Source organism: Ursus arctos, unplaced genomic scaffold (genome assembly GCF_023065955.2).
Source record: "Ursus arctos isolate Adak ecotype North America unplaced genomic scaffold, UrsArc2.0 scaffold_16, whole genome shotgun sequence".
Lineage (NCBI taxonomy): Eukaryota > Metazoa > Chordata > Mammalia > Carnivora > Ursidae > Ursus > Ursus arctos.
Genome location: NW_026622830.1, coordinates 40,941,011 through 40,958,853, shown reverse-complemented (window position 1 = coordinate 40,958,853; position 17,843 = coordinate 40,941,011). Strand labels below are relative to the sequence as shown.

Below are 17,843 nucleotides of genomic sequence, written 5' to 3'. Positions count from 1 at the left end.
CCATCATTTCAGGGACTGGGTCGCAGACTCCACACTTTGGCAGCTCCTGCCCAATTGTGAACCTTTGCTTGGTTTCAGAGCATAAATCAGGGCTCATGGAGTGTTCCTGAGAGTTCCTTGGCAGGAGGCATCCATTGCCTGCCAGAGGCCCCGGTGCTCGCTGCCACTGTGTCAGACCCACTGCTCTGATTAAATTCCAGCAGGCTGCACTAGGGCTTTGCTTCGCCAATGCCCAATTCATCACTGTCTCCCTGGGCAGCCCTCCACCCCCCTTGCCTGCATGGTGCCTTCTGAGTCACTGTTTTGCAAGCGATCCCTCTTTCATACATTCCAGCCCGAAGATCTGGGATCTGTGCGTCTGCCCTGCTCAATCCCCCAGGGACACCTGATAATCAATGCTCTGTTTCACCTGTGCCTCAGAGGACTTTCTGTAGCCTTGTCTTTAAATATTCCTGAGATGCTTCCTCCGGTAGCAGCCCTGAACCATAATTAATCAGAGGTTGGGGTATAGCCATCAGAGCCAGCCACAGACCTACCACGGTTGCCCTGGGTAGCTGCACTTCCTCAAGGTGTGGAAAGAAATTCATGAATCAACTGTCACTTTCAAGGCCCTCTAGCATTGTCTGAATGCCCCTTCTGGTTGTCAGGGCAACATGGGACCCCGTGGTCCCGCAACATGTGGGCTCTGTTACTCCACCAGTCTCTGCAAGGCCTGCATCTTTCTGACCAGCCCACATATCATCCTACTGGTCCTTTATCACCCAGACATTGAGGACTCTAAGCCCAAGATTAGGCTTTGTCAAACTGCACTCTGGAGATTGTAGCAGGTGGCAGTAGGTCTAAGCCCACATCCCTTAGACCTTCCCTGCACTGGTCATTTCCAAATGCCAGCATAGGGCTTCCTTCATAGACGGGCTTTCTCCCAGGAGCCAGCTCTGCACACCTGCCCCTGGGCCAGAAGTGCTGTGGCATTTATGTCGACCATGACTTTTACCCCAGCTCCCTCGCCATTGGCAGGGAGGACTCCAGTGCATGCTCTGCAAGGCTTTCCAGTTTCCCAGTGGGATTAAGCTCCAGTTGTTCACAGTTCATAGCTGGCTCGATAACACACCCTTCATTGGCCCCTTTCTTCCCCTTTGCTACTGCTGCTCCCTTTAGCTCCCAAAGCAACAACATGAACTCAGTCCTTGTCTCGGGGTCTGCTTTTATGGGATCCCAAACTAAGAAAGAAGTCAGGTATTGGATATCTCATAATTCAGGGGTCTATGTCACCTACTCCCTATATAACCTGTGAAAAAACTTTTATTGTATGGGCAACATGTAAAGTATAAAGAGGAAAAAACAAATAAAGGGGAAAAAGCTTCCTTCCCTTTTCTCTTCTCTGCTCCTTGCTGCCTCCCTTAAGTACTCACTGAACAGATATAGGAAATGCAAACTCAGATCTGTAAGGAGCCACGTAGGTGATGTTTATGTGTGAAACAGAGACCATACAATTGGTAGTGGTGGGATCTGTGGCAACCAGCACATCCCCAAAAAGGTCCCTCACCGTCCTTTTCCTCTTCCTCTTCCTTTATCATTGCTATGTTGGTCAAACAAAACCTACCCACAGGATGCTAAAATTCAAAGACAAGCATAAGACCTACCTTTGCGTACTAGGTAATTATCTGACTCTTTTGTTTAGGTGGAGACTATCTTTTCGAGGTGGACTTCCCTTCAGAGTAGACCAGATAACTGAGAGGAAATCTTTGCTCATGTATAATACACCATCATACACGAGATTCTACAATTCTGTCCAAAAAAAATGTCACCTTGAAACAAGGAAAGAACCATTCCCACAGCTTGGGGGTAAGTCGAATGAGAAATCATGTATTTTTCATCATACTCACTTCACTTTCTAAAATATTTACACGCTGTCATCTGAAGATAAGTCATAACAATTTTTCTCTTTAAGTTTTGGCGTAGTTGGCATGCTTTCCAGAACAATCACACTTGAAAGGGCTTTTCTAGTTGCAGAAGGGGAGGCTACAGATGGAGGAGAGAGAAATACTCAGACTTGAGATGTGGGGAACAGTTCAGAAGTCCGTGGAAAATGACAGGAGCCACTCGGGAATGTGTTGCATTGAATGCCATGTGCGTTGTAAATTCAGACTGAGGACAGAGGTCACCTACATGTCTCTCTTTTGGTCTTGGGTGTCAAAAAACGCTTCTCAGTGGAAATCCCTGTCTGCTGGGGAAGGAGGACATCTGCCAAGCGTTCCCCAGGGTGTTGTCACCCAGTCCTGGGTCCTTGGACGTGCAATGCAATAAAAAAACAAGCTGTTTGTGTGTCAAAAGTTTCATCCCAAAAACACAGGGTTGAGGCACTGAAATGGGGCAGTGGCACCGCCTCCTACCCCCACCTGCCAATCCTGTTGGTAAGCCCCCAGTGTAAATTGCACTGTGCCTTTCAAATGTCAGGGGCCCTTATGTGGCCATCTCAGATGGGCTGAATGCTGATGGCATCATGGGAATTGTTGCAAGCCTCCCCATTTGAGGGACGATGTTAGAGGCTCAAGGAAGGTGCCAGATGAGAATAAGTTGTAAGTGGATCGATGCTCAGCTATCTTAGCTATCCGAGAGGGAGCCAAGTGACATCAAGGGTAACTGAAAAAGTGACCATGTCATTTCTGCACTGCTCAAGTCTAGCCAAATCTCCATTCTAAGACTAGAATTTTCTAGGGCTGCTGTAACAAAGTAAGGGTGGTGTAGGCCATAGAAATAGATTGTCTAGCTGTTCCGGAAGGTTGAAGTCAAGGTGTCGGCAGGGTTGGTTCCTTCTGAAGGCTGGGAAGGAGAATCTGTTCCATGCATCTTGCGTCGCTGGGGGGTTTCCTTGGCTTGTACGGGTATCACCCTGATCTCTGCCCTCATGTTTTCTGGGCATTCTTCCTGTGTGTCTGTGTCCAAATTACCTTTTTTAATACAGACACCAGTCATATCAGATGAGGGGCCTGCCCTGCTCCAGAATGACCTTATCTTAATTAATTTCACCTGCAATCGCCCTATTTCCAAATAAGGTCACATTCTGAAATGGGGGGGGGGTGTAGAATTTCAACATTTGAATTTTGGTGGGGGGGGCACAATTCACCCCACAACAGAGGAGAAGCGTATGCTGTTCTATTTCTACTGAGACTTCTGAAAGAATTCAACAGTTCAGAGGAAACTTCTCCTTCGGAACTCTACAAAGCCTGTGCGAGGGTGACCACTATCGCTTGATGTTACCAGAACGGAAAAGAAAGGGGCTCTCTTAGCAACCTTCAGACTGACCTCTGACCCTTCAAGTTCTAAACCTGTCTAACGGAACCACATTTGCTAGTTTTGGAACCTACCAGAGAGAGAAGTGTCTCCTCTAATTTGGGGCCAAGACTCATCCTCAAGCAGGGGGTGGTGGGGGCGATGGCAGTTGGAGTAGAGCCTGACAGGTTGTGACAAATGAGGCTGCTGATGGGGTCCCCCCATCAAGATGCACGTAGAAGTGGCACAGGAACATAAGCCCCAAAGAAGAGGAACAATGGAGTCAGAGAGGGACACACAAAGCCGGTGAGAGACAGGCACGAGCGCGGCCAAGCCCTGTGACCATGGGAGCCCCCTGGGGATCTCCACACACTCTGTGGCCAGTGTCCTGCAGCCATGTTGGATTTGCCTGAACATTTGCCTGGTCCCAGCCTGTACGAGGTCCTGCCCGAATCCATCCCACTGCCCTCGTCCCTCCTCGTGCATCCTTACAAGAAACCCCTCAGGTTGAGCCACCTGGGCCTCTGCTCCCGCAACTCAGAGATGAACCAGAGTGTCCAGCTTGGTCATCAGTCCCTTCACCGTACCACCCGGATGGGGATGCACAGTGCCATTACTTCCAGAAAACAAGTCACCTCTACTGCCCTTTCCTCGTCACTGGGGGATTTTTAAAACCATATTACCTTGTGGTCTTAGTATCTTAGGGCTACGAGATGCGTATTCTAGAAATTATTTATCTTGTGGTCTTAGTATCTTAGGGTTATGAGATACGTATTCTAGAAATTATTTACCTTGTGGTCTTAGTATCTTAGGGCTACGAGATACGTATTCTAGAAATTATTTAGGGCAGCACCTCTCAAACCCAAGTGCAACCTTGTTAAAATGCAGACTCTGATACCTCAGGTGGGCGGATGGGGCTGAGGCTCTGTGTTTCCCGCAGACCTGCGGGTGGGCCGGTGGCCACACCGTGAGACCCACTGATGTGGACTATTTTACCGAAGAAGAAAGTGAGGCTCAGAGAAACTAAGTGATTAGTCCAAAGTCCTGCGGCCAACACGGGATGGGATTGAGGTGAGAACCCGGGTCTCCCAGCGGTCAAGCTCAGCTCTCTAATTTGTTCATGCAGATCCTTAAAAAAAATTCCCTGCAACAGAAGCAGACCTCCTTTCATGCAACGCTGGCTGTCCAGTGAGAATGGAGATGGGGACAGGCCAGCAGGAGAGCTCATGGATGATTCCCTCTCCCGGGCCCCAGGTGCTTCCGAACATGAAGAGCCTGCAACAGCCTTGACTGGAAGAGAAATCGTGTTTGAAAAGACTCAAAGGCCCGGATCGGCCTGACCATGTTCTAAGAAAACTTTATTTGCAAAGATTAGTGCGTTGGGTCTGGCCTGTGGGCCAACGTTGGCGGACCCCCACTCTAAGGGGTGGCACTTTGTTTGACTTACTGTTTACTGTTGTTTAGGGCCCAGACTCTGTCCATTTTTGTCCGGTGAGATGGTTTAGTCCATTAAGACTAGGAATTGTGGAAGTAAGAAACAATTTGAGGATCCCAAAGTTAAACTTTTTACACGTAAATTTAATTGAATTAAACAGAAATCATTTAATCAATTCTTTATGAATTGTAAACTTCCTAGTATTCATAGATTTGGATTCAATAGGAATACACAAAAGGACATGAGGAAAAAAGCTAAGGAATGATTTTAGAGGCCATGGTTGGTGAAGAGAGGGGAGAAAATGGGATAGCAGAAAACAGCCTAAAAAAACTACATTGTTAGGCGCAGACTTAGTTCTGAGCTTCCTAGCAGCCAAGGGAAAGAGTGAACCTCAATGGGCTAATGTCTTAAGAGTGGGTTCCCTAGAAGCCGAGTCCGAAGTAGGGACTTGGGCCCACCAGGTGTACTGGGAAGGAGCACTCAGGGGAAATCTGTCAAAGAAGGAGTGAAACACGATAGGCAAGGAAGGAACCCCAAATGACATGTTCTCAAGGAAAAGTCAAGCCTTGGCCTGATTCACTGGGGGCTCTGAAGCATAAATTACACCTCAGAGCGATCCCTGCGGGAGCAAGCAGGTTGGCCTCTTCTACCCTGAATGTCATTGGCTGTGGGCTGCCCCCTGGGTGTGTGTGGGCATGACCATCTGGATGAAAGTCTCCCATCAGCCAGGGCAACTCTGCAGGGAAGGGGCAGCTGTGAGTCATCAGCAGCTGGGGGTACCCCCGCAAGCCTGATAAAGGAGATGTAGGTGAGCACCCCTCACGTTCACTACAGTTACAGATTCCTACGTGACTTTTAATCTTTCAACCATCAAATTTCATTCACGTATTAATTCACAACTATTGACTGAACAGCTGATCCACCATGTTTTCAAGGGCTAGGCCAGTTTCCGAGGATAGCTGGTGTGGAAAACATGTGTTGTCTAACCTCAGGAAATGTATAGAAAAAGGTGCTTTCACTATTATCAAAAAGATACATGTTGGCAAGGACGTGGAGAAAAGCCAATCCCTGTGCACTGTCATTAGGGAAAACAATATGGAGGCTCCTCAAAAAATTTCAAATGAAACAACCACAGGACTCAGCAGTCCTACTTATGGGATAATCTGAAGGAAATGAAATTATCTTTAGATATCTGCACCCCCACGTTCACTGCAGCATTATTCACACTAGCCAAGACATGGAAACAACCGAAGTATCCATCAATGCATGAATGCATAAAGAAAAAACCACGCATATGCACTAGAATATTACTCAGCCATAAAAAGAAGGAAATCCTGCCATTTGTGACGACATGGATGGACCTAGAAAGTATTACGTTAAGTGAAATAAACCAGACAAAGACAAATACTTCATGGCATCACTTATATGTGGACTCAAAAGAAGTCAAACCCATAGAAATGGAGAGTTACCAGGGGCTGGGGGCTGAGGGGTGTAGAGGACTGGGGAGACTGTATGTAGGTCAAAGGGTATAAGCTTCCAGTTATCAGATGAGTAAATTGTGGGATTTAACGGTGACAGTAGTTAAAAATAAAACAAAACACAATGTTGACGTGTTGTAACACTTTAAAACAACAACAACAAAATAGCCTTCAGTCGTCCACTCTAATTTTCTTCAATATTTTTACCTTTCCAAGCTACTGTTGAATTTGGGGTGTTTCGTACATACACCTATTTTAGTGATATAAATGTACACGTAATAAGTTCATGTATATTTCACATAGACTGTAAGTAACTCAAACATAAACAGAACAGATGCACTTAGCAGTTCATTTATGACAGGGCTAGTTTATATATCCAAACATGGCTCTAACCACTTCATCCATTTGAAATTGGTCAAAATCCAAGAAGGAAACTTTCTAAAAATTCCTAAAATGCACTTCCTAAAGTCCATCTACTAAACCTGACATACTTGCTTTTCCCTCACTTAGGACCTGGTGACTCAGTCCACACAACGTTGTTGTAATCCTGGGAGATGTGATTCCCATGTCCATGGCTGTTGAGACAAGCAAACTCAAAGCATGGAAAGGGCATCACTGTCCCCTGATGGCAAGCCCCATCTTGAAGACAAGACGAAATAAGACAAAATGACTAAGTACTCTGAGGGGTTGGTGTTGTGGCACCCATGGCGAGTAATTCGGCACATCCTCAGAACACTCAAAGACACAGCAGTTTAGCGATTCAAGTCTGGAGGCTTCCATCTGAGGCCCAGGACTCTTGGAGCTGAGACCAGGCATCCCCACTGCGCCCTGTCTGAGTTCTTGACCCACAGAATCCACAAGCCGAGTAAAACACTATGCTTTACACCACAAAATTTGGGGCAGATTGATTAAGCGTCCATAATGACCTAGATAAACACTAACCCTTCCAGGGGCACTTCCCGGTGCCAAACACTGGAGTGTTTATCTCACTGACACCTTACAACGATCCCAGGAGAAACGAAGGATTATCACCATTTTACAGGCAAAAAGCAGCCGCGCAGGGAAGTCAATCACCTGCGGATACACCCAGACATTGAGTGCCCTAAATGGGACCTGACCCGAGAAGATTCTGATTCCGGGGCCTGGCTCATGTTTTGTCAGTAGTAGTGACCCCCCTGCCCTTGAGATCGGAGGAAGGGTAGTCTTTCCTCTCACACGGGCGACTGACTGGCTACCCTCCCTTTGGAGGCTCTGCCTTGGTCTCTTTTCCTTGGTGCTCTCTCCATTCCCGGGCTGATCTCAGGGATGGGCAGCCTCAAAAGCTGGTTGCCCATACGTGGGGGAGCCACCCCTTCCACACTCAGATCCCACTGCCTGGGTGCTGCTTCCAGCTGACCTGTGGCACAGTAGGGGGAGGGGTGCCAGCACAGGCCCCCAGGGTGACCCTCCTTCCTCCCCACTCCTTCACACGGATCGGCCAGCATCATTGTCTGAAGGCACCCCCTGCCACGTCTTGCCCCCTCCTCTTTGCCCTTTAAAGGAGCCCCCTCCAATAAATCGCCCCGCTAACCCTGTTCGGGGTCCATTTCTCGGAAGCCCCGAGCTAACGCACAGGGTGACAGCCCCACCTCTGCCTCTTTCCCTGCCCCTTGTTTCATTCTCATCACCTCCTCGGGATGCCTCCCACCCCCAGCGCCTCCCGCCCCACTCCTCCAGGACCTGGCCCGTTGGCCGCAGCAAAGCCCCTACCTTGTTGACGCCGTCAGCCATGGCCTGAAGCGTGAGCTCACGGGGCCCGTCCACCGTCTTCCCGTTGTCTGTCGGGCCCCAGCTGGCGCTGTAGATGTCGATCAGCTGAGGCATGTGGCTGATGGAAGAGGCCTCGATGATGTCCGTCATGAACGGCTGGTCCAGCATCCGGATACCTGTGGCCCCGTGCGGGCAGGGAAACACCGCGTTTTGGTCGCCCGGAGTACTGGGGCGGGAGTGGGGGGTAGTGTTGATGATGGTTTGGGAATCTGGACTCCAACCTCAGGCTGGGTGGGCTTCACCTTCAGAGGATGAAGAAAGACGCGCAGACTGTCCCTCTCCATACTTGTTGGACTCCGCCCACGCCTTTCCTTATGTAACTATTTAAAGAAATTGCTTCCCTGCAAACGACTAGAATTTCTAATGGGGAGGGAACCGCCTTTGTTGAAGAGATTCCTTGATAAGTCTGCTTCTAAGAAGAAGCTCAGCCTTAAGCGATTGGGTATTGACAGGTGTGGGGGGCAGTTTCAGAGGAGAAATAAACCCACCGTCCGGACAGTGTGTGGGGGGGTGCAATTGATATAGAATATTTCAGAGTAAATCTTAGAGATTAGGGGGCAGAGAGAGGGGCAGGAACAGCGCAAAGATGGGGGGAATCAGGAAAAGAGGACTCCAAGTAGCTGAGAAGGGGCTTTGGGGAGGACAGAAATGTGGAATGGGCCCTTCTGAAATATATTAGTAATGGGGTGCATGACCCAGCCCCCTGCCCCTTCTCCCCTATGTCACCTATGTAAAGTTTGTGCTCTTCCAACAGCTTGTAGGAGTGACTTCTTGCCGGGACCTTAAAAAGGAGCAGAGTCCTGCGGTCTCCCATTTTGTGTGGGTAAACCTGAGCTGCACACGGGTTGCAGAAGGGGGCGCACTGGTGGGGCCCCCATAGTTCACATCATCCTCTGCCCCTAACAAGTCTCTCTAGGGTTAGCGCAGCAGCAGCCAATGGGATGGGCACTTGGTCCCTCTATTACTACCCTCCAGACATCGCTGTTGGGGCCGTATTTTTCTCTGCTAGACATACTATTTCTCTTTCATGGTAAGGGCTCTAGAATGTTAGAGCAGCTGACCTAAGTCTTTCTTTCCAAGGAGTTATGAAGTGAAGGGACTGGGCTCTACACAGTCAAAACCTGGATCCTGACACCTCCTAACTGTATTTACCAAGGTCAAAGGACACTAGGACACACGCATCACTCTCTAACATGGCATGCAAGTCCATTTAAATAAGGACAAGCCAGGTTCTTGCAGGGCTTGTGAAATTGACACGAAACTTCTTCGCTCCAAGGGTCTCTCCTTCCTCCTCAGTGACTCATAGCCCACCCCTTGTACTTGCATACACCTTCTCTGACTAACCTATGTGTTCAGTAGGCATTTCCCCAGCCGTTTTTCTGGATCCAGTTCCCCTGCATCCCCCATCCCCAACCCTTCCAGCACCACACTTCCGGCCTTCTAGTATAATTGCTTATCTGTGAGTTTCATTTGTGGAAGGCGATCACAACCTAAAGTAAGCATTGCTAAGAGAGGCATCCAAGATAGGGTGGGGAGGACACAGAGGAAGCGAGGCTGCTGCACATCTCCTGTTTCAGTTGCCATGGACTTCCGACTTGTCAATTTTAACTTGTTGATTGCACCTTAATCACCTCCTGGAAAACATCCTTTTACTCGGGACTGAAAGGGAGATAATGTAGCATTTGTTAGCTGAAAAGCCAACCTTAGCTATTTCTTTGAACTCTGTCAGTACCAATGATATTTCTTTCAAAACAAGTTGTGGGACTTGTGGGGTTTCGTGTCCAAGGCCACATTCCCTGCTTGCAGTTCGGAGCACACTTTGGATGTCAGTTCTCTCTCCCCGATCGCAGCCCCTAAGATCCAAATACATGCTTATGGTTGCTTTATAGCTCTTCTTGGGCAATGCATTCATCACTAGACAGCGAAATCTCTGAGTACAGAGCACGTGTCTCTTTTGTTCTTTTCTTGTGTCTTAGGTTATCAGCATTATTTTAAGATTGATAAATATTTGGTGAATAGATGTATGGTATCATTATTTTAGCTGGTTTTTCCCCCCTAACAGAAATGACAGGTCCAGAAGAACAAATAATAACATGTCGAGATTTTCCATTTATGGGTTTTCTCTACCCATAAATCAGGTCCTTTTCTTGCCAACAAATGTCCAATAATCAGTTAGCATCCTTTCCCTTGGGGAGAAGTTCATGCAGAATGAGCATAATCTTTGGTTTGAACTTTCCGGAAGCTAAGTTTTGTGTTTTTTAAAAAGATTTTCTTTATTTATTTGACACACAGAGAGAGAGAACAGGGGGAGAGGCAAGCAGGGGGAGAGGGAGAACAGGCTCCCACCGGAGCAGAGACTCTGATGTGGGGCTTGATTCCGCTTAGCTTAACCGACTGAGCCACCCCGGCGTCCCTGGAAGCTAAGTTTTATGGTTCATTTTATAAGAGATAGGAAGTCTAAAACTTCACATTTTGCTTTTGGCCGCCCTGTATTTTATTTATTTTAAAAAATGTATTCAGCAATAGTGATCAACAGATCACAGAATAAAACAACTAGTGCAGCTTCCTTTGTCCAGAAGTCGTGCCCACTTTGTGGGTAGAAAAAAGTCACAGAGAGGCTGGTATTCACTTGCCTGCAAGGAGAAAACTCAAATGGCCTTGAACTTGTCTGGGGTGCAGATGACCAGAACTGAACAGTCTGCTTCAACTAGAAGGTGAGAGAAATTCAACCCTGCCGAAGCGCACCTGAACTGTCCCACGTGCCAACCAATGGCAGCACTGCATTTCCTCATCCAGCCAGTGTGATGCATTCAGCCCTGCCCTTTACCCCCTCTCTTCCGCAGCCTTTGTCTCTCTGCCTCTTTTCCTCTTCCTGCCCTCCCTGGCTCCCTTTGTGCTGCACAGAACATCAGAGCTGGTGTGCATTAATCTTCCGACTGTTTGAGCGTCCAGGGAGGCAGGGGCAGCCACAGACTGGGAGCAGGGCTCTCATTCATATTCTGGGGCCAGGCGCCCGACATTCCTTTAATCTTGTTAAGCTCGGGAGGAATGAGGCATGCATTAATTGAATGAGATACAGTATTCATTTTCGCAAGCGACTGCACCATTTGTAGCCAAGACAGAGCTCAGGGTGACCCAAGGGTTTTCTCTCTCCTCTGTCCCTGGATGCTGTAGGGGCTACAGAGGGGCACAGAGAGAGAGAGAGAGACAAAGACAGACAGATAAGAAAGAGAGAACCAGAGAGTAAAGGTGAGAGGCAAAGGGAGAGAGGGAAGCCCAGGGGGCTAGGACTCGGTGTGTTCAGTTGTAAAATGCTCTCCTGGCTGGTGTGATTCAGTGGCATAAGGAAACACACAGTGTGCACATCAAACATACTTATCCCCCCACCATGCGGGTCTCATCACTGCACTACCGACCAGTGGGGACTCTGAGACTTCCTTCTCGAAGAGTTGCAAGGCCCAGGGATTTGAGCTACACCCTTTCCACCTCTGCTCTTGTTACAGAGGGTAACTTGTACTGCACACCAGCAAACCCTGCACCTGTCCGCGAACCTCAGTGTTGCTAATCCCACCTTTTTATGCTCGCGAATATGAACTTGCAGGCTGAAAAATGGATTCATGCTGACCTAAGGATCTGAAGGGTCTGAAAACACGCTCATCATTGGGCTCATACGCGATTTTTATTGGTTTATTTTAAAACTCGGAAAAAATATATGGGAACTCACTGAAATGTTTTTGAGTTCTATTGGCCAAATATGTGGAGGCAATTCATTGCTGGCAGCAAAATTTGGGGGTATTTTGAGAATGGTCAACAGTATGGTTCTCAAACTTTTTCAGAATCGTTAAACGAAGGCGATCCCATCCCAAAGCTCAATGCATGAATCTAGATGCTCTGACTTCACAAGGCAGGCAGGTAAGGGCCATGCCACCCGGTCTGGGCCCACCCCGGGGTTGCTCTGAGGAGCTCTGCAGAAGCCCAGGTGTGGTGCCATAGAACCCACCTCACATGGCTACCTGTGCGCTCTACCTGGTTATTCTCTACCACCTTGCTTTGGTTTGGTCATTGCAGCGATCAGTATCTGATATTATCGTGCTGACTCGTTCATTGTCAGTGTCTTCTCTTAGACTCCAAGCTGTGTGAGGGCAGGGGTCCTGTTGGCTGGCTCACAGCTGTATCCTACCACCCACAGCAGAACCGGGTACGTGGGAGGCACCCAGCAGTAAATGCTGAGCGCTGGAAAGGATTGGCAGCAAGAGACAGGATCTCCTAAGCCTTGGTGCAGTTTTGAGCTTGAATAATCTCAGAACTATAAATCTGACAAACTTTCAAGAAACATCATTTGTTGTTTATATTTGTTGTGCATTTTGGGAGGGGTTGCAAATTTTGAATAGTACATTTTAAATTTTAGTCTCGATCCCTTTGATTGAAGAAGTCAAACACTGATTTAAGAATCAGCAGGAAGAGGGACACCTGGGTGGCTCAGTCAGTTAAGCGTCTGCCTTCGGCTCAGGTCATGATCCCAGAGGAAGGAGGGTTGCGTAAAGAGTTTTGTATTGTATTTGACACATTGGAAGAGTAACTGTGTTGTTGTTGTTGTTGTTGTTGTTGTTGTTGTTGTTGTTAATACTATTTTCTTGCTATCCTTATGCAAGTATCAGTGGGTGTTTGGACTAAAGGATCTTTGGGGCCCAAGATTTTGAGATTCTGATGAATAAGTGGAAAAGATGAGCTCCGAGAAATTTACACACTCTATTTGTAACACCTAAATGATACATGGTCGATGGATGGTCGTGGTGCTCGATAGCCTGGAACCACCTAGGGTGTGGGTGCCCAGGGGTCCCTTGTCTCTTTTCACTCTTGGGCCCCAGGGCAGCTCCTACTGGTGGTGGCCTTGGAAGGGAGGAAAGCGGGCAGGGGGTGTGAGAAGGGCCAGGTCTCCTTGGAACTATTCTGACTGGGACGAAGCAGCAAAGCTGAGATGGTGCTGGTAGAAGAGGAGATACTTTGCTTCCTGGTAGAAATTCTATCAGCTTTGAGTCCTTAAATCCTTAGGCCCTTCATCTCACGCTCCATTCATCCACCCGTTCTCTCATCTAATGATTAATCTCTACTGCTTGTCACCCACCCTTCCTTGTCTTTATTCCTTTCTTGCTTTCTGGCGCTCAGCAAATAGGCTTTGAGCATCCGCTGTGCCCCAGATCTTGTTCTAGGTGCTGAGGTGAGAGAAAACAGACATGGCCCCTGTCCTCATGGAGACTGCGGTCTGCCTGGGGAGAAAGATATGGATCAAATCACCATGCACAAGAATATGTCCAATAACTGACTGTAGTTAGTGCTGGGAGGAAAAAGCTCTGCATGCTTTATCACGTGCAGATGAGGAAGCTGGTCTGGGAGGTGATGTTGGAGGAAGCAGTGGGAAACTGGGGAAGCGTAGGACGACGACGAGTGGCCAGGTAAAGCCTATGGGGGAGGTATTCTGGATGGAGGGAAGAGCAGATACACAGGCCCAGCAGTGGAAGGAGTGTGGCTACACTTCCTGATTTATACCTGCTGGGCGGTTTTATCTAAATTATATTTCCCCGGCGACTAACCGTGTATGTATAGGAACATAATATACAATGAAGACGGCACCACAAATCAAAGGGACAGGATGGATTATCGAATAGGTGGTACCAGGGACCACCAGGTACTGATTCATGTTTGGAGACAAATAAAACTGGATCCCCAGCCACTATGACATACGAGGGTGGAATCCAGGTAGACTAACCTCATGGGAAAGTTTGGGGGAAGATATTTGCATTGCCTGTAACTGAGCAGGATCTAAGGTCTAGGACATACCAAGAAGCTATGCAAATCAGCAAGAAAGAGACAGGACCCTAGTGGAAAAATGAGCAAAGTTTGTGAATAAAAGAGAAACCCAACAGGCTAGCAGGCAGACAAAGAGATGCTGTGTGATTTTTTTCCTTCTTTCCTATCAGGGGACTCATTTTACCATCTTATCTCCACTTTCCTCTTCCTGGGCTAAGATTCTACAGCACCTTAACTTAAGCCTTTTTTTGAGGACATGTTGAAGAGAGACCAGGGATGCAGGAAGGGCCTGGCCACCGTGCCTCTGGCGTCTCTTTACCTGTAACTGAACACCTCGAGACCGCCAGGGACTAGCAATGATCTTATGTGGCCACTAGGTGGCACTCAAAACACCCCAGCTCAGAAACCTGCAAGGAAAGATTCTCTGGAAAGGCATGGCTCCGTTAGGAGTAATAAAAACCAGACAACTTTTGAGATTGCCAGCCAGAAGGAACAGAATGTTTCCCGTAAATGTGTAAGGTCCGGGAGACTGAAATTCTGCTTTTATTGTAATTCTTGAGTAACGGTCTAGGGCTTCCTCGTGAAAAATTCCTTGCACTGCTCCGGGGAAGCCCAGAGGACACTGGATGTCCTAACAGGCACAGGACAATGGGCTGGACTTCTGGGCCCCTCAAACAGCACCAGCATGAGTAGTTCCAGAGGAGCAAAACTGGGGTTAAGGGAGTAGAAAAGGAGGGTCCCGTGTTTAATTTCTTTGTGTGGCTGGGCATGCCTCCCACCTGCTCTAGTCTATTTCTGGAACCTCAGCATTGCCGCGAGACCTGAGCCAGCTGGGGTTTCACAAAGCACAGGTCAGGTCATGTCTTCGAGGCATCAGGCTGTTCACTCGCCTTTGGGATGGGGAGTCAGTTCAGCAGGTGAGGAAGGGTTAAGGGTTGCACCTGCCAGGATCCGCTGCCCTGCCCAGACGTCTTTGCCTGGGGTGCATTCTCTGCCTCAGGATTTATGCTCCACCCATGTAACCTGGCAGGCTGGACAGGGTGCAGAGGGCCCAGGAGCCACCCCCCATCAATGAGGGATGGGAGTTGGCAGATAAACTCCCCAGACTCTTCGCCTGGGGGGGGGGGCAACTCTGGGGGGGGGTCCCCACAGTCCCCCAGAGCCCTGCTTGTCCACAGGAGCAACCAATTCATCCACACACCCTTTGCTGTCTTTCCTCCTCTTTCCCTCACTCTGGCTTCCCGGGATCACCTCCCAAAGAAACTCCTTGCACCTGTGAAAATTAGTAAAGGGAAAGCTCACAAAAATGGAATCGGGAGTCCAGAAGGGGGAGCCGTATCACTCAATATCAATTACAGGAAGAAATGTCAATTACAGATCCCAGCAGAGTTGTCAACAGGAAAGAATCAATAATTTCTGGCTCCAGCTGGAAAAGATGTACATTGTATCTCCTATGAGAAATCCACTACTCCTGCAAATCAGCCAAGGAGAAACCACCGTCACCCTGAACTCCTGCTTTTCTCCCACGGACTTTCCTTCAAAACAACCCCTCCCAACTTCCTCCTCTTCTCCATACAATAACACCCCTCTGCTTTGTGGGACTTGCCTGTGGTTTTGCCATAGCTTGCAATGTCCCGAATTGCAATTTTCTGTCGTCCTGAATACACCCATTTTGCTGGTAAAATAACTGGCTCTCTTATTTCTTAGGTTAACACACTCAAATCCTTGTCTCATGTTTCCCTTTTAGGGAATTCAAATGAAAAGAACAGGAAAATTAGGTCCATTTGATGAGCTGCTCAGATGTTTTCAGAACGCAAATAATAGGAGAGAAAAGCGTAGAAGGCAGATGCAGAAAGGGACCCCGGTAAACCCTCCTCACGCCTTCAGCTTCTCCTAGCTCAATCTTGCAGGCAGCAGTTCTAAGAATCCCTTGTTCAAAAGAAACGCAGTTACTTCGGGCTCCAAAGCTCTTTTGAAACTATACTTTGGGATCCAAATTATTTTGAAGACAATCACGGTGAATGGGAAATCCAGGTGTGGCTTTTTCAGTTGCCTCCAGTTCTGTCCTGTGGATGGGGAACCCCCCTCGCCTCAGATACCACCCGAGGTCCCAGCCTGGCATATAAATTATTCACTGGGTGTTATTCTTTCCCCTGAGCTCATAACGGCTTCTGACATTTTAATGCCAGCATTTTGAATGCACACAAAGTAAAGAGAGCAGAAACCCGAGGGGCCCAGATTCCCCCATTTGCATTTCAGACCCTCCAGATGTATTCTTTTGTGAAATTCGGCACTGGCTTAGCACACAGCGTTGAAAGAGGTTGGTGATGGGTTTGTATAGGTTGCTCTGGCTTATTTAGGTCCCTGGAAAAGCAAGTGTCAGCAAAAGTATGTTTATGGTTCCATTAAATTGCTAGGAAAAAACTATCAAGAGAGTTGTAAAAAAAGAAAAACAAGTTTGAGTGACTCAGCTCTGAATAAATTAAGAACCAATTTGATGCAAAACGTGGACCGTGCCAGGAGCCGCTCCGTTCTCCAGCGCGTTGTTGACAGCTTCTGGACCCTCTCATTCTCTCTCCCGCTCCTTTTTGGAGAGGGAGACGCTGGTTTCTAAATTTCTAGTGCCCCCGGTAAAGGTGAAATTGTTAAATATCTTTCCTGTGGAACTTGATAAGAAGGTTTTAGGTAGGAAATATTTCCTTGGAGAGGAGATGTAGTGTGTAAAAAAAAATACCCCCCCCTTTTTTGGAGAGTTCTGAGTCTATTTACAATAATTTGTACACATCTATTCGTATTCTATAGGCTTTATTGGAATCTCATTAGAATGTTATTGATAATGACACAAAAGAGTCCAGTCAGTATGATTCCATTCATATTAAAGTTGAAAAGCTGGTAATAACCACTATTTGCTGTGAGAAATCAGGCTCAGGCTTATGCTTGGGTGTGTGGGTACTAACGGGGAGGGAACGTGAGGAGGGCTTTGGGGTGCTGGTGATGGTTTGTTTCTTGCTGGTTTGTGTGGATGTGGCCAGTTTGCAAAAATTCGCTGAGTTGTGTGCTCCTGTATTTTCTTTTCTGTATTTATAGCACACTCGAATGAAAACATCTCAGTGTTCTGGTACTGCCAGATAGATTAAAAGAATTGGGGTTTTTCTCCGTCTTGCTAAATCTACTAGTCCCAGCTCTGCTGCTCCAGTGGGAATTTTTGCCAGCTCCCCCCATCCCACCCCAGGGCTGGAGACCAGAGTGTGAGGCTTTCTGGCTCACGGCACCTGCTGTTCGGCAGGGAAAGCTTACCTGCGACCTTGGAGTTGTACGCCACTCCGACCCCACAGATATTGTTGTTGGCTGCGGCAGAAACCTCGCCTGCACATCGGGTCCCGTGGCTGCAGAGAAAAACAAAGGCAAGTCGAGACTTTCGGGAAGGTTCCTTAAATCCTGTCAACTGGAAGCAATTTGGTTCTTTTCAATGGGCCGGTGAGCCGGAGTCAGCGTTGTGAGGGAGCAGAAGGCAAGCAGTGAGCAAAGCACAAGCTGACACCCCGCAACACCTCCCCCCCCCCGCCCCCAGGCGGGGTCTGTGTGATGTTCCTCAGGCCCTCGAGGCTGCCCGAAAGCTAAGGGAGGGGAAAAAAACCAATGGTTGACTTCGAAAAATCACACTCTGGCAGGACAGGAGTCTCCCTCAGTTTCCCAACGTCTTAGGGATTTACAAGGAAAAAGCATTCTTATCAATAGCCTAACTGCCAGAGACCCAGAGACTCAATTTCCTGGAGCCCTAACATCACCCTCCCCTCCACAGCGATGTGGGAAACAAAGGTAAAAGGAAATGCAGGTAAAATTAAATTTCCTTGAACCTGCAGCCCATTGACAAGTACTTAGGCAGGCAGAGTAGAACGTTCCTCCAGGAAACTCCGAAACATTTTAAGGTTAAGGCTTCGCTGGAGGGAAAAACCACCTTAGCTTGACAATGGCAAGTCCTCCAGGATCTTTTAGGTGCTCTTTTGCATAGGAAAGTCCTTTTGAAAACCTATCTTTTC

The 17,843-nt window shown here is 48.0% G+C and overlaps 1 protein-coding gene across 2 annotated transcripts in view; it reads right to left on the bottom strand.

Annotated features, from left to right (window-relative positions):
• Window positions 1–17,843, bottom strand: part of PCSK2 (proprotein convertase subtilisin/kexin type 2) — a 250,659-nt gene that overhangs the window by 34,745 nt on the left and 198,071 nt on the right. For both annotated transcript variants that reach the window (XM_044385610.3, XM_044385611.3), the window contains 2 exons: window positions 17,101–17,189; window positions 7,936–8,111 (listed from right to left, as the gene is read on the bottom strand). In XM_044385610.3, coding sequence (XP_044241545.3) covers window positions 7,936–8,111; window positions 17,101–17,189 — 265 coding nt within the window. The remainder of the gene's footprint in view (window positions 1–7,935; window positions 8,112–17,100; window positions 17,190–17,843) is intronic.